Here is a 13,777-nt window from a genome sequence, read left to right as displayed (position 1 = left end):
CCAATATCCATGGCCCCTTCCTAGACCAATAATGTCAGTCTGCAGCTGTCTGCCTAGCCTTTGCTGGTTAGATTTTATAGGGACCCTATGTCAGTTTTTTTCTGGGGTCCCCCTGTAAGCCAGTCAAGTCTAAGTAAACAGCTGTGAGCTGATATTGATAGCCTGGGAACAATTATGGCTATTAGCTCCTTACCAAAAGATGAACATCAGCCCTCAGACATCAGCTTTCCCTCTGCTGGTTATTAAAACTGCATGAAGGGAAGAGCTGAGTCAATGCTATGTATCAAAACTGTATACATTTTATTTCACACAAATAATAAACACACATGCACATAAAATATTAAAAAGAGGTTCTGGAGCAGACAATGGTTTAAGTAAAGACAATAATAAAGGTTAGTGACAACAAAACCCAAAAATTACCACGAATAACAGGCACGACACTAATGCATTAAGGGTATACTTAAGATATAATTATGGAATGCTGTCCCAAAAAGGGTAAAGTGCAAATCCAGTGCTGAAGCCCACGCAATATTTTTTATTTATTTATTTTTCTTTAAAATTAACAGTTGCTCTCTGGTTACAGCTTATGTACATTCGTTCTATTAAAGCTCCTACATAGGCTGGTGACAATGCACCAAAAACGCGCGTTTTTTCTGCAGCATTTTTCCTGCCAAGAGATGCAGAAACCTTGCAGAAATTTCTGCAAGCAAATACTCAACATACGCGCATAGCCTTACTAGAACTTGGCAGGGAGTGTGGGGAATTTCATATACATAGAATATTTTCATGCTCCAATGTCCTTGGAAACAGACTTTAGTTTTGCTCCACTGACACCTTTACTTTATCGTTCAGACCTCATTGACCAGCATGAAAGGCTTCTCCACTACTGTGCAAACCCAGTTTAATCAATTCAGGGCCATCTGCAGGCAATGAATGGCTCATCAGCTGCAGCCATTACATAGCAGATGTCTGCCCTGTCAGGATATTGTTGAGCTGCAGCCAAGGAGTAGCTGCTGATTGGCTGCAGCTATCATGTAACACAAAAAGTCACGGTCGCTCTCCCGCAAAAGCAGTGCCGGCATTTTTGGAATGACACTATTGCAGGAGGTGAGTATACACTGTTTTTTTTATATAGTGTTCTGAATTGATTAAAGTGGAGTTGCACAGTAGTGGAGAACCCCTCTTAGCTGGTCAATGACATGTCTGAAAGCTAAATTTTTATTGCAAAGTATCATAGTAAGCCAACTGATATTTGGTGAAAATATAGACTAGATCATCTAGGGTGCGCTAGATAGATCAGAGAACATCAGGCACTGTGATACAGTTGGTGTATTTGTTGCCTGTGTAGTCTACATTTCCACTCCAATGCTATTTTATTTCAGCGCTGGACTGGTGCTACTAATCTAAGTTCCCTGTCCCTAGTAATACACTTACCAGCCGCCATCTTCAGCTCTTCCTAGCGCCGCTCTGTTCATCTTGTGACCCCTAACTTCTGACTGAGGGCCTCGTTCTGGCGATGTTCTTCCTGCCATAGACCTACATTGAGTAGTGACCACCAGATCACTGCAGCAAACACTGGAGATCTGGTAGGTTACCAAACTGCAGAAGATGACCGGAGTGGCGCCAATAACAGAAGAAGACGGTGGGTGGGAAGTATAATACAAAGGGCAGAAACCTTATACTAGTTGCACCACTGCAGAGCTGAAATAAAAACTATTGCTAGAGTGGTGCTTTAACAATTTGAACGAAATCAAGATGTTTTAAAAAATTTGTGTCCAATGTTTCATCTTTCATCATTAATATGATATGATGTGATTTTCGTATCTTCCCTAACAAGATAAGAAAACAATGTGCATTTAGAATTTATGTATATTGCGACTGTAGTTGTAGACTGATGCTCCGATATAGTTTTCCTATAGATTGCACTAGCTCAGTGATCACACTTTACATCAGCTCTTTACAGACATTGCAGCTTATTTTTAACCACTTCCTGCAGTGTGCAAATAAACGCCGTGCCCACACCATCAGCGGCAGGTGTCATCTGTGCATTACAGCTGACAGCCCACTGCAATGGTTGGGTTAGGAGTTAAAATCGATTCATCTGTTCAAGCCCTTGGATGACACAAGAAATATTGAATTTGGTACATATGAGGGTTCCTTTCTGCTCAGGTGAGGCCAGCCTCTCTTTGTATAAGCCTGTCTTCTGACACTGACCAAACACTGAGTAAAATTGGATCTAAAACACTGACAAAACATGGTTCGTGATTTTAAAAATGAGAAAAATCTCTGACATCTGAATGAGGTCGTAGACAAAGTTTTATTTAATTTGTGCAGCCTCTTTAAAATTCAAGTTTCTTCATTGCCTCTGGGGTGCTGTTCTTTAATGTAAGAAATGGTATAAAGGATTTTCCCTTATAATGGATTTCTATCAGAACTCTTTGATTATGATATCGTTGCTTGGTGTTAGCAGATATTTACACTACTCGATATTGAAGTCTCAACACCAAGAAGGAAAAGTTGTAGATTTATGGAAAGCACATCATGCTAATGATATTCAAATGACGAAAAAATGGACACAAAATTTTCAAAACATCTTGATTTATTCGGTGTTGTGTTTGAGTGCCATACTTAGACACCTTGGCTCCTATCCCTGAGGCTGTTAATGAATGTCTGAAGAATGTTCTGCCATGTTAAATCATCAAGATCCGCTGTTGGCAGCTCCTATACACTTTGGAAAAGTGGCCGCAACATTGGTTCCACCGCTAAATTTATGTAACCCCAAGCTGCTAGTGTACTTGGGTTGAAGGCTAAAGTGATCTGGTTTCCATATATTATGCCACTGCACACCATTATCCTGGGAGTAGGACTGGTGTGACATTCTCTGTGTTAAGGCCTCTTCATGGTGTTGCCCATGTGACTTCCTGATGGAGACCATTAAATGGAATGGAGAAATGGAGGCTAGAAAGGATGTTTGTATTCTTTTCTATTTTCCATTCACTGATGAGTCTTTTGTCTTGGATTCAATGACAGCTGGAGATTGGTTTGGAGACCACATGGTAGATCTTCACAAGGGAACATCACACCGATTATTCTCCTGGGTTTATGCTGGGGAGTGGCACAATGTTTGGTAGCCTGACCTTTCCCTTCTTCATTCCAGGTACACTAACAGTTCAGTGTCACATTGATTTGGTTGTGGAACCAGGGGTATGGCCATTTCTCCAAAATCTCCCAAGAGCCGTTTTTCAAAATGACACTAGGCAACATGTTGCTCATGCTACTGTGAGCAGCATTGCGTGTGTTAAATGTGCCACCATGTTCTGGAGTTATCCTTCAACAACCATTAGTGACCTAATTGATACCATGGATAGGCCTGTAAGTGCAGGGATTTCTGCTTGTTGTGCTCATGGCTCAATGCTGAATAATTTGAGATATTTAGAAAATTAACATGTCAATCCATCCTACAATTCTCATAATTCCACCATTCCTCCTTCTTTGAGGTGCACACTTAGTGTTGACCTGTATGTTGGTATAACTTCACACAACTGCTTAAAAAACAGCAATTCTTGAACCCAGGCAGCCATCTATAAGAGACCACTAGCATCCACAGCAATTGGACTGGATCTGGTGATTGCAATTTGCATGACAAAGAAAGCTTAGAAAAATGGAGTAAAGAATCTTTCCCATTTCTTTATTTTTTGTTATTACACATGGACAACTTTGTGTTAAATTTCCTCCATTTGCTTCATTCTGCTTTCATTTATTCAATAATCTGCATTAACCCTGTTTATATTAGCACATGAACTCATTCTAAAGGGCTAATTTACTAGTTGTCCCTCAAATGTCTTGTGTTTTCTGTGCAAAGTTTTAACTTCTCTGTGATCATTGTATTGTATTTACTCTTCCTTCTTTCTTGCTGCCGAATGCTGTAAATGTTCAATTATTTACAAAAGACAAAGTGGAGTTTTACTATTATCTTGGCTTTAATGTTGTGAAGCTGGTATGAAAAGTGACAAATTAAATAAAGTCAACCTACTGTGTCTGCTCTTGCAGGAACCTCACCATGAGGCTTTTCCTTCTGAATGGCAAGAAAAAGTGGGTCAGTTCCAAAGGATGCTCATCATCCGATGCCTAAGGCCTGACAAAGTAAGTATGGTAGCAATTTAAAAGTCTCATCATACACGGCTTTGATGACTTAGTGCCTTGAAATCAGATAAACAACCAACATTGCATATTGAGTGTAATGGAGCATGACGGAGAGCTATAACAGCACACATGCGACACTTGTTTTCCTTATTATTAGAATATATTAGTTGAAGCTCAGCAAGGCTCAGAAGTCAGAGCATGAATTTAATACATGGGGTATTTGTTTTCTTGCAAAAGCCATATTAATTTAAAGGGGACATTCCAGAAGCAAAATGATTACTGTATGTTCCTTACAGCTCAGTGTATCTAGGCTCGAGAAGTCAAATTGTTTCTTCCCAGTAGTCTGGAGTTCCTATAGGAGCCTACATTGTTTTAAGCTTTGTTTTGATTTGAATTTTTCCAGTCACAGAAAATGATATCATATCGTTAGGATATCACTTTTTTCCCTTCACCCATGACAGCACACCTGAGAGCGGGATCCGCCCCGCCAGGACAGGAACCTACTGAAATATAAGGAGTGGCACCTCTCCCCCGCTTCAGTTGGGTTCCTGTCCTAGGAAGGGAATCCCAGTCTGACAGCAGCGGTGCCCGGGGTCCTCCTGCAGGCTCCGGGTTCGTGCGGGTGCGGCTAGGCGGCCTCTGTGATCGGGGCACTCCTCTGTGCCTCCCTCCCCTTGCGCGCACCCGAACTTTCTCCCTCACAACCTGACAGGGAGAGCCGGGGGCGGTTTCCGGCTTCTAACGTCAGCGGCGCAGGGCATCCTGGGAGCGCGCCGGCTGACGTCACAGAAGCGACGGCAAGATGGCGCCTGGTGCGACGCCGGTCGCATTAAGAAGAATAGCGGTCGGCCGGCGGTCGAAGGGGGAGGGGAGAAAGAGGGGAAACGCTCACCGGGACGGACCTATTTAAAGGAGGAAGGACGGCACTGCGGCCAGGTAAAGCCATGGGGTCAGAGCAGGAACGATCACCGTCTCCACCATCTCTGCCTCCATCACAAACCTCCGCTCGCAAGCATGGCAGCCATTCAAGTGGCAAAAGCAGCAGTCGCCCGAGCCACAGGTCAGGAGACTCCTCGATGTCCAGAGAGCACAGGTCACGTGCTCCACCACAGCCTCCGAGTCCGGTACCCGACTTTATGGGTGGTGAGTGATCTCCATGAATGTTAGTATGTTGTTAATAGGGTCCTTCTTGTGTGTTATTTTCCTTAGGAGAAGGCCAAAAAAGCAGGGAGCAAGAGAAACAATAGGGATTGTGCCATATGTAGGAGCCCCCTAGCGAGAGATTGGCAGAAAGACCTTTGCACCAGCTTTATCCAGCGAACCATGGTGGAGGAGGTGCCGAGCTTTGCAACTAACTTCAGATCGGTCATCAGGTCCGAGGTGGAAGGCTCACTTAAAGTGTTGTTAAAGAAAAAGAAAAAGAGTAGGACAGACTCCCCTAGTTCTTCATCAGACTCCTCCTCGGCTGAATATCAGGCCGAACACCTGTCCTCCTCCTCGGATAGTGACACGGGTGGCAAGCCGTGTTTTCCGTAGAGGATACGGATGCTCTCCTCAAAGCCATTAGGGTAACCATGGGCCTACAGGAGGAAAAAATGACTAAGTCTCTGGAAGACATCATGTTCGGGGGTCTACAGGAAAGAAAGAAGCGCACCTTTCCAGTCAATGAGAAAGTCCAGGCATTCATTGAAAGAGAATGGAGGAAGCCTGAAAGATCAGGAGCACTTCCCTCCTCCTCTAAAAGGAGATACCCCTTTGAGCATAAAGACACGGAAATATGGGACAAAGTCCCAAAGATTGAGGCAGCAGTGTCTAGGTCGTCTCAAAAAATCGGCCCTGCCCCTGGAAGACTCAAGTGTGCTTAGAGACCCACTGGATAGAAAAGCGGATTCCTACCTAAGACATACATGGGAAGCAGCGACAGGAGGACTAAAACCAGCAATAGCCGGCACCTGCACAGCTCGTTCCTTAATGATTTGGCTACAGCAGCTGGAAGAGAAACTCGCTTCAAAGGTCTCAAGGGAAAAAATTCTGGCGGATATGTATCTTCTACACGGAGCAGCAGCTTTTTTGGCTGACACTTCCGCCGATTCCATGAGACTGATGGCGAGAGCAGCAGGGCTATCAAAAGCCGCAAGGTGCGCATTATGGCTTAAAGGTTGTCCAGGAGACCTACAGTCTAAAGCTAAGTTGTGCTCTCTTCCGTGTGACGGACAATTTTTATTTGGGGAAAATCTAGAAGACATCTTGGAAAAAGAAAGTGATAGAAAGAAGGGCTTCCCCAGGTTTCTAGGAGATCAAAGAAGGCCGTCCTTTCGGAGAGGAAAATTCAACAGGGGCCGTCAACCGGGGGATAGGAAAAGATGGGAGGACAAAAGCAAGGAGTCTGGATTCATGTTCGGAGGAGCCACCTCATCTACAAAAAAATCCCCACAATGACACCGACATCCCGGTAGGGTGGAGACTGATGCTCTTTTCCCAGGTCTGGGAAGGTACCTCTTCCAATGCCTTGATCTTAAACATCATAAGAAAAGGCCTCAAAATCCCGTTTTTTCAGCGGCCGAGAGCATCATTTGTGGTGACCCCGTGAGGATAGAGGAACAATTGGCCCTGTAGTCAGAAATCTTAAGTCTGCTAGACAAACGTGTTCTGACCGAAGTCCCAAGCGGACAGGAGAGAACGAGCTTCTACTCACCCCTCTTCCTGATAAAAAAACCGGACCAGTCATTCAGAACAATTATAAACCTCAGAGGCCTCAATCAGTGGATAGAAAACCAGACCTTCAAAATGGAGTCGGTAACTTCAGCCATAAAACTACTACACTACAATTGTTTTTTGGCCGTAGTCGATCTAAATGATGCCTATTATCACATCCCAATCCACCCAGATTGTCAAAGATACTTAAGAGTAGCTCTCTACATCCAGGGCAATCTCAGGCATTTCCAATTCAGGGCCCTTCCATTCGGCATATCCATAGCCCCGAGAGTGTTTACGAAAGTCGTAGCGGAGATGACAGCCTTCCTCCGAATCCACAACACAATTATGATACCCTATTTGGACAATTTTCTAATAGTGGGCAACTCAGAACACCACTGCACAGAGCAGATAGAAAGGGTAACAAATACCCTACAGAAACGCCGGTGGATGGTAAACATCGAAAAATCAAAACTACAACCCCTAAAGAGACATATTTTTGTAGGGTTCATCCTGGACTCAGAGCAACACACTTGTCTGTTACCAGAGGTCAAGAAGGAAAAGGTGAGGAATTTGACTTTGGCGGCCCTAGACCAACCTCACACGACCCTGAGAGGCGTAATGTCCTTACTAGGCACCCTGACAGCATGTATTCCAGCGCTCAGGTGGGCACAATTTCATACCCATCAACTTCAGGCAGAAATTCTATCAGCACAGAAATCGCTAATAGGGCGTTTGGAAGGAAGGCTGGAGCTTTCCTTAAAGGTCAAAAACTCTCTCAGATGGTGGTTAGACAGGACAAACCTGATGTCAGGAATGTTATGGCACAGACCAGTGTCCGACATAATCCTGACAGATGCAAGTTCCTCGGGGTGGGGGGCGCACCTAAGGGGACAGGCGGCCCAGGGACCCTGGGGACCTCAAGAGAAAAACGCATCCTCCAACATAAGAGAATTACGGGCAGTAAACAAAGCCTTAAAAATCTTTATTCCCCGTCTAAAAGGCCACAATGTCCAGATCATGTCGGACAACAAAGTGACAGTGGCGTATATCAATCACCAGGGGGGAACAAGGTCACACTCCTTAATGAACGCGGCCAACAAGATTTTTCACAGAGCAGAGTGACATCTACTCTCCCTGATGGCACTACATATAAGAGGGGTAGAAAATGTAGAAGCTGACTTGCTGAGCTGCAATATACTAAGGCAAGGAGAATGGACCCTAGATCAGTTAGTGATCTAGAAGATAGTACAACTCTGGGGAGAACCGGTAGTAGACCTCTTTGCCAACAAAAGCAACAGACAGTTAGAGAGGTTTTGTTCATTAAACCCAAAACAAAATCCATGGGCGGTGGACGCGTTGCAAATTCCGTGGAATTTCAAATTGGTTACGCATTTCCTCCAGTAGCTCTGATCCCAACAGTTGTGAGGAAAATAAGGGAAGATCACGCCAGAGTGATCTTAATAGCCCCGTTCTGGCCGAAAAGGCCCTGGTTTTCGCTACTGCAAATGATGTCCCTCTCGGTCCATGGGTACTACCAGAGATCCCAGACATGCTAGCTCAGGGTCCAATATTCCACACACAAGTCAAGGGATTCCATCTGACGGCATGGAATTTGAAAGGTCACTTTTAAGGAATAGATGTTTTTCTCCGGGGTTGGTGGCTACGCTGTTGAAAAGTAGGAAGCCGGTGACAACTAACATATATGGTAGAACATGGAATAAGTTTCTACAGTTCCTGGGGAAGCCGTTAGACCAAAAGCCCCCGATTAAGGCCATCTTGGAAATCTTACAGGCAGGATTACAGCTAGGTCTAGCAGTAAATACCCTTAAAGTTCAGGTATCTGCACTGGGTGCGCTATATAGCTGCAACATAGCGGCAAACAGATGGGAAGCTAGATTCATTAAATCCTGCCATAGGTACAGACCGATTCCAATGCCAAGAATAGCCCCGTGGGATTTAAACCTGGTGTTAGAAGCCCTTACGGAAGAGCCATTTGAACCAATTCAACAACAGCCGGTAAAATATCTTACCCTAAAGACCATTATTTTAGTGGCCCTTACATCGGCCCGTAGAGTAAGTGACTTGCAGGCCCTCTTAGTGAATCCACCTTATACCCAGGTGTACCAGAACAGGGTCGTCCTAAAGACAGACCCCGCCTATCTGCCTAAAGTGGTATCAGATTTCTGTGAGACTCCAAAAAACCCAGGGGAGGAGAAATTCCACAAACTGGATGTTCAAAGGGCCCTGTTAGAATATATATCAGTGACTAGCCAGTGGAGGAGGTCCCAGTCCCTATTTGTAGCCTTCCAGGGTGCCAGAAAGGGCTATGGAGTATCAAAAGGGACTATTGCCAGATAGATTAGGGAAGCCATTAGTGTAGCCTACTCAGCTAGTGGTGTTCCGATTCCTGACGGCATTAAGGCTCATTTCACTAGAGCCATGGCGACCTCCTGGGATGAAGAGGCAGAGGTATCAATTGAGCAAATCTGTAAGGCCGCTACCTGGGCCACACCATCAACCTTCTTTAAGCACTATAGATTATATCTATCCTCCTCTGCTGACTTAACCTTTGGTAGAAGGGTGCTGCAAGCGGTGGTCCCTCCCTAAGGTGTTTCGAAGTCTCAGGTGTTCTGTCATGGGTGAAGGGAAAACCACCATGGTTACTTACCGGTAGCCGGTTTTTCCAGAACCCATGACAGCACCCGTATATTCCCCCCCCTTTTCACCATATGGGTGTGCACGTTAGTAGGATGTATTTGTGTGATGTGGTGTTGGATAAACATGTAACTAACTGGGAAGTCCTCTCAATGATCTGTAACTGACTGAAGCGGGGGAGAGGTGCCGCGCCTTATATTTCAGTAGGTTCCTGTCCTGGCGGGGCGGATCCCTCTCTCAGGTGTGCTGTCATGGGTTCCGGAAAAACCAGCTACCGGTAAGTAACCATGGTGGGATCCTTGGTGGGGGTTTCAGCAGTCAGTCCTTCACTGATCAGAATAGAAGGGCATATACCATTACCCTTAATGTATGTCAATACCTGGATAAGAATGAAGTGATTAAACAGAGTCAGCATGGGTTTCTAACTAATAAGTCATGTCAGACTAACTTAATTTCCTTCTATGACGGTATCACTGATTGGGTGGATCAAGGAAATGCTGTAGATATAGTATATCTTGACTTCAGCAAAGCATTTGACAAAGTCTCTCATACAATCCTTATTGAAAAAATGACTAAGTATGGAATGGACAAGGCAACTGTTAGGTGGATTCATAACTGGCTTAGTGATCGGACCCAAAGAGTGGTCGTAAATGGCTGCACATCCAGTTGGAAGAATGTCTCAAGTGGGGTACCACAGGGCTCTGTCCTGGGCCCTGTATTGTTCAACATCTTTATCAACGATTTAGATGAAGGAATTGAGGGTAAACTGATTAAATTTGCTGATGACACAAAGCTAGGAGGGATAGCTAATACTAGAGAAGAGAGAGAGAGGATTCAAAAAGATTTAAATAAACTGGAGAAGTGGGCAGCAACTAACAGAATGGTTTTTAACAGGGAGAAATGCAAAGTACTACATCTGGGCAATAAAAATGAAAAAAGCATATATAGAATGGGAGGAATAGGGCTAAGTGACAGCACATGTGAAAAAGACTTGGGTATACTAATAGATCACAGACTGAATATGAGTCAACAGTGTGATGCAGCAGCAAAAAAGGCAAATGCAATTCTAGGATGTATTAACAGAAGCATACAGTCTAGATCACGTGAAGTCATTATTTCCCTCTACTCCTCTTTGGCCAGACCTCATCTGGAATATTGTGTCCAGTTTTGGGCACCACATTTTAAAAAAGACATCAACAAACTGGAGCAAGTTCAGAAAAGAGCGACCAGAATGGTGACCGGTCTGCAAACCCTGTCTTATGCGGAAAGGTTGCAGGATTTGGGAATGTTTAGTTTGCAAAAGAGAAGACTGAGAGGAGACTTAATAGCTGTCTACAAATATCTAAAGGGCTGTCACATTGTAGAAGGATCAACTTTATTCTCATTTGCACAAGGAAAGACTAGAAGCAATGGGATGAAACTGAATGGGAAGAGACACAGATTAGATATTAGAAAAAACTTTTTGACAGTTAGAGTGATCAATGAGTGGAACAGGCTGCCACGAGAAGTGGTGAGTTCTCCTTTAATGGAGGTCTTCAAACAGAGGCTGGACAGACATCTGACTGGGATGATTTAGCGAATCCTGCTTTGAGCAGGGGGTTGGACCAGATGGCCCAGGAGGTCCCTTCCAACTCGACGATTCTATGATTAATCTGCTTATTCATTTCTAATTGTACATGCCTTTAGCCTTCCATATATCTCTGGTTTCGCTTTACATACACTTTCATTGTAGGTTTTGTTTCACATTTGAAAAAAAGTCAACTTTTTCTAAATTGAAAGAACAGTTTGACTTTCCTACATCAGTTCTACATTTCCCTCCAGCCCCATTCATCTGAATACATATAAGCTACAGTATCAGCCAGGAACAATTATAGCATTTCTGTTGCCTAATGTGAAAATTAGAAATCTTGCCCCCATACCATGCTTGACTGCTTCTAGTATCCCTTTAAACTTTTATTGGAGTTCAGAGGGCGGATGCTTTATCAATACTCAATTCAAACTTCTTTTTACTGGGGTCTTGCAGGGTAGAGGTGTGGGAGAAACGGCCCCCGTCGAGTGTCCGGGCCGGAACCGAGGGAGCCGTCATCTGGGTTCCGGGGGGAACTGTCCCCGGGGGACAGAATTCGGGGACAGACCGTTGTGACAGACAGATGGGCTGGGGGAGGGACCAGTATAAAGGAAGCGGGGAATTCCTGGGACGATGAGTCAGCAGACCGGGACAGAGGCAGCAGGAGACCGTGGGAGCGACTGAAAGCTTGAGCGACTGATCAGTGCCAGGGAAGACGCTCACAGAGGACTCCAGAGGGACGGTGCCAAGGCGATCATCTGAGACTTGCTGCCCCGCTCCAGCCTGCGGCCACTGCGGCCTCAGTTCAACCCGCGGCCGCTGCCGCCTCCCCTCAGCCGGAGGCTGCGGCCTACCGGCGGTCGCCCGCGGCCGCTGCCATCTCGCTCTAGGTCGCGGCTGCGGCCTGTTCCCTGCCACCCGCAGCCGCCCTGCTCTCACCAGTGGCTACGGCAAGTACAGCGCCGTCGGTGGCCACCACTGTCCCGCTCCGGTCCGCAGCAGGGGCCGGGCCTCTGCTGACCGTGGACTCCCCGTCGCAGCCGTTAGCTGCGCAGGTGGCCTGTCATTCGCCACCACACATCGCTGCCGCTTGCCCCAGTCCGGAGGCTGCGGCCCATCCGTCCAAGAACTCCGCCGGGGCCTGTGGGGCTCCAGTGCCATCAGCGTGCGAAGACTTCGTCAACGCCTCAGCAACTGGGCCCAGCAACTACTACGCCGAAAGACCACCATCCCGAACGGCGAGGGACGTCTGGATGGCTAAGTTGACTATATAATTAAGGACCAATAGTCGGCTATACCGCGGCCCTATAGTGACCGGCTATTGCCGGAAGTAGTCGTGTTCTACCCGTTTGTGTTTGCTTGTATAGAGCCCCTGCGAGGGCAACCCGTGTTACCCCTTTTGGTGATCAGGTCGTGACTGAGGAAAGTTCCCTCTAGTCTTATAAACGTTATTATAGAAAGCACCAAATTGCTTTGCGGCTCGTCACTGCATCCTGCGTACCTGCAAACACCACAGAGGAACGGGGGCTCTGAACCACGCTTCCAGAGACTGTTGGGTGTCCCTTCAATAAGACATTTATCACTTACCTTGTGCATTGGTGATAAATATCTTTTGTGGGAAAACCTCTCTTTTGTTTTTTAAAATGAACCTGACAGCTGACACATGCTGCCCACTCCATGTGTATCATGTACCATGTATGATCTCAGCCAGTAATATTTGACTCTGAAACACTGTGACATGTCAAAGAAAAACATACTTTAATAGCCGACTAGTCTACAGTGTGGATAGGTCCCTGGTGATTTCTCCCCACCCTAGGGAGATAACTATCTTTCCAGGGCAGTGAGTGGGGAGTAGCCGCTGGGAATCCTCTTATCTAGCTAGTCTACAGCGCAGATCAGTCCCTGGCGGTTTCTCCCCACCCTACTGCCTAGGGAGAGACCTTTCAATCCAGGGCAGTGAGCGGGGAGAAGACACAGGGGACACGCCTATCTAGCTAGTCTACAGCGCGGCTTGGTCCCTGGCGGCTTCTCCTCACCCGACTGCATAGGGAGAGACCTATCAATCCAAGGCAGTGAGCGGCGAGAAGCCATGGGGACCCACCTATGTAGCTAGTCTACAGCACGGCTCAGTCCCTGGCAGCTCTTAACCCCTTTCTGACATCAGACATACTTTCCGTCCATGGGACCTGGGCCCCAATGCCCATGGATGGGATAGTACGTCTAGCGCGATCAGCTGCGCTCACGGGGGGATCGCAGCTGATCGCGGCCGGGTGTCAGCTGATTATCACAGCTGACACCCGGCACTATGTGTCAGGGGGGGTCACGTACCGCCCTCAACACGTTAACCCCTTGCACACAGCGATCAAACACGATCGCGGTGTACCGGGGGTTAAAGGGAAGCATCAGCAGGGAGGGGGCTCCCTCCGTGCTTCCCTGAGCCCCCCGCAGCAGTGCAATGTGCAGCGCTGCTGCGGGGGGCTCCTTCCCTGCAGGTCCCCGGATCCAAGATGGCGACGGGGACCTTCGGGGGCCTGCAGGGAGCTGGCTTCCTCAGTGCCTGCAAAGCGCAGGCATGAGGAAGTCTGATTCTATGCCTGTGACAGATCGCCGATCTGTCACAGTGATCTGTGATGTGACAGATCAGTATTCTGTCACATGACAGCTATGTCCCCCCTGGGACAATGTAATAAAGTTAAAAAAAAAAAAAAAGTGTAA

At 46.4% G+C, this 13,777-nt stretch overlaps 1 protein-coding gene across 1 annotated transcript in view; it reads left to right on the top strand.

Moving 5' to 3' along the window:
• DNAH7 (dynein axonemal heavy chain 7) overlaps positions 1-13,777 on the top strand; it is a 529,416-nt gene that overhangs the window by 416,881 nt on the left and 98,758 nt on the right. Inside the window, exon 53 of the mRNA XM_073546702.1 lies at positions 4,051-4,143. Within this exon, the coding sequence (XP_073402803.1) occupies positions 4,051-4,143 (93 nt within the window). The remainder of the gene's footprint in view (positions 1-4,050; positions 4,144-13,777) is intronic.

This window comes from Dendrobates tinctorius, unplaced genomic scaffold (genome assembly GCF_039654945.1).
Source record: "Dendrobates tinctorius isolate UK_male_01 unplaced genomic scaffold, ASM3965494v1 ptg000150l, whole genome shotgun sequence".
In the NCBI taxonomy this organism is placed as follows: domain Eukaryota; kingdom Metazoa; phylum Chordata; class Amphibia; order Anura; family Dendrobatidae; genus Dendrobates; species Dendrobates tinctorius.
The sequence above is the reverse complement of the archived record's forward strand: the minus strand, read 5'-3'. Positions and strand labels throughout refer to the sequence as shown.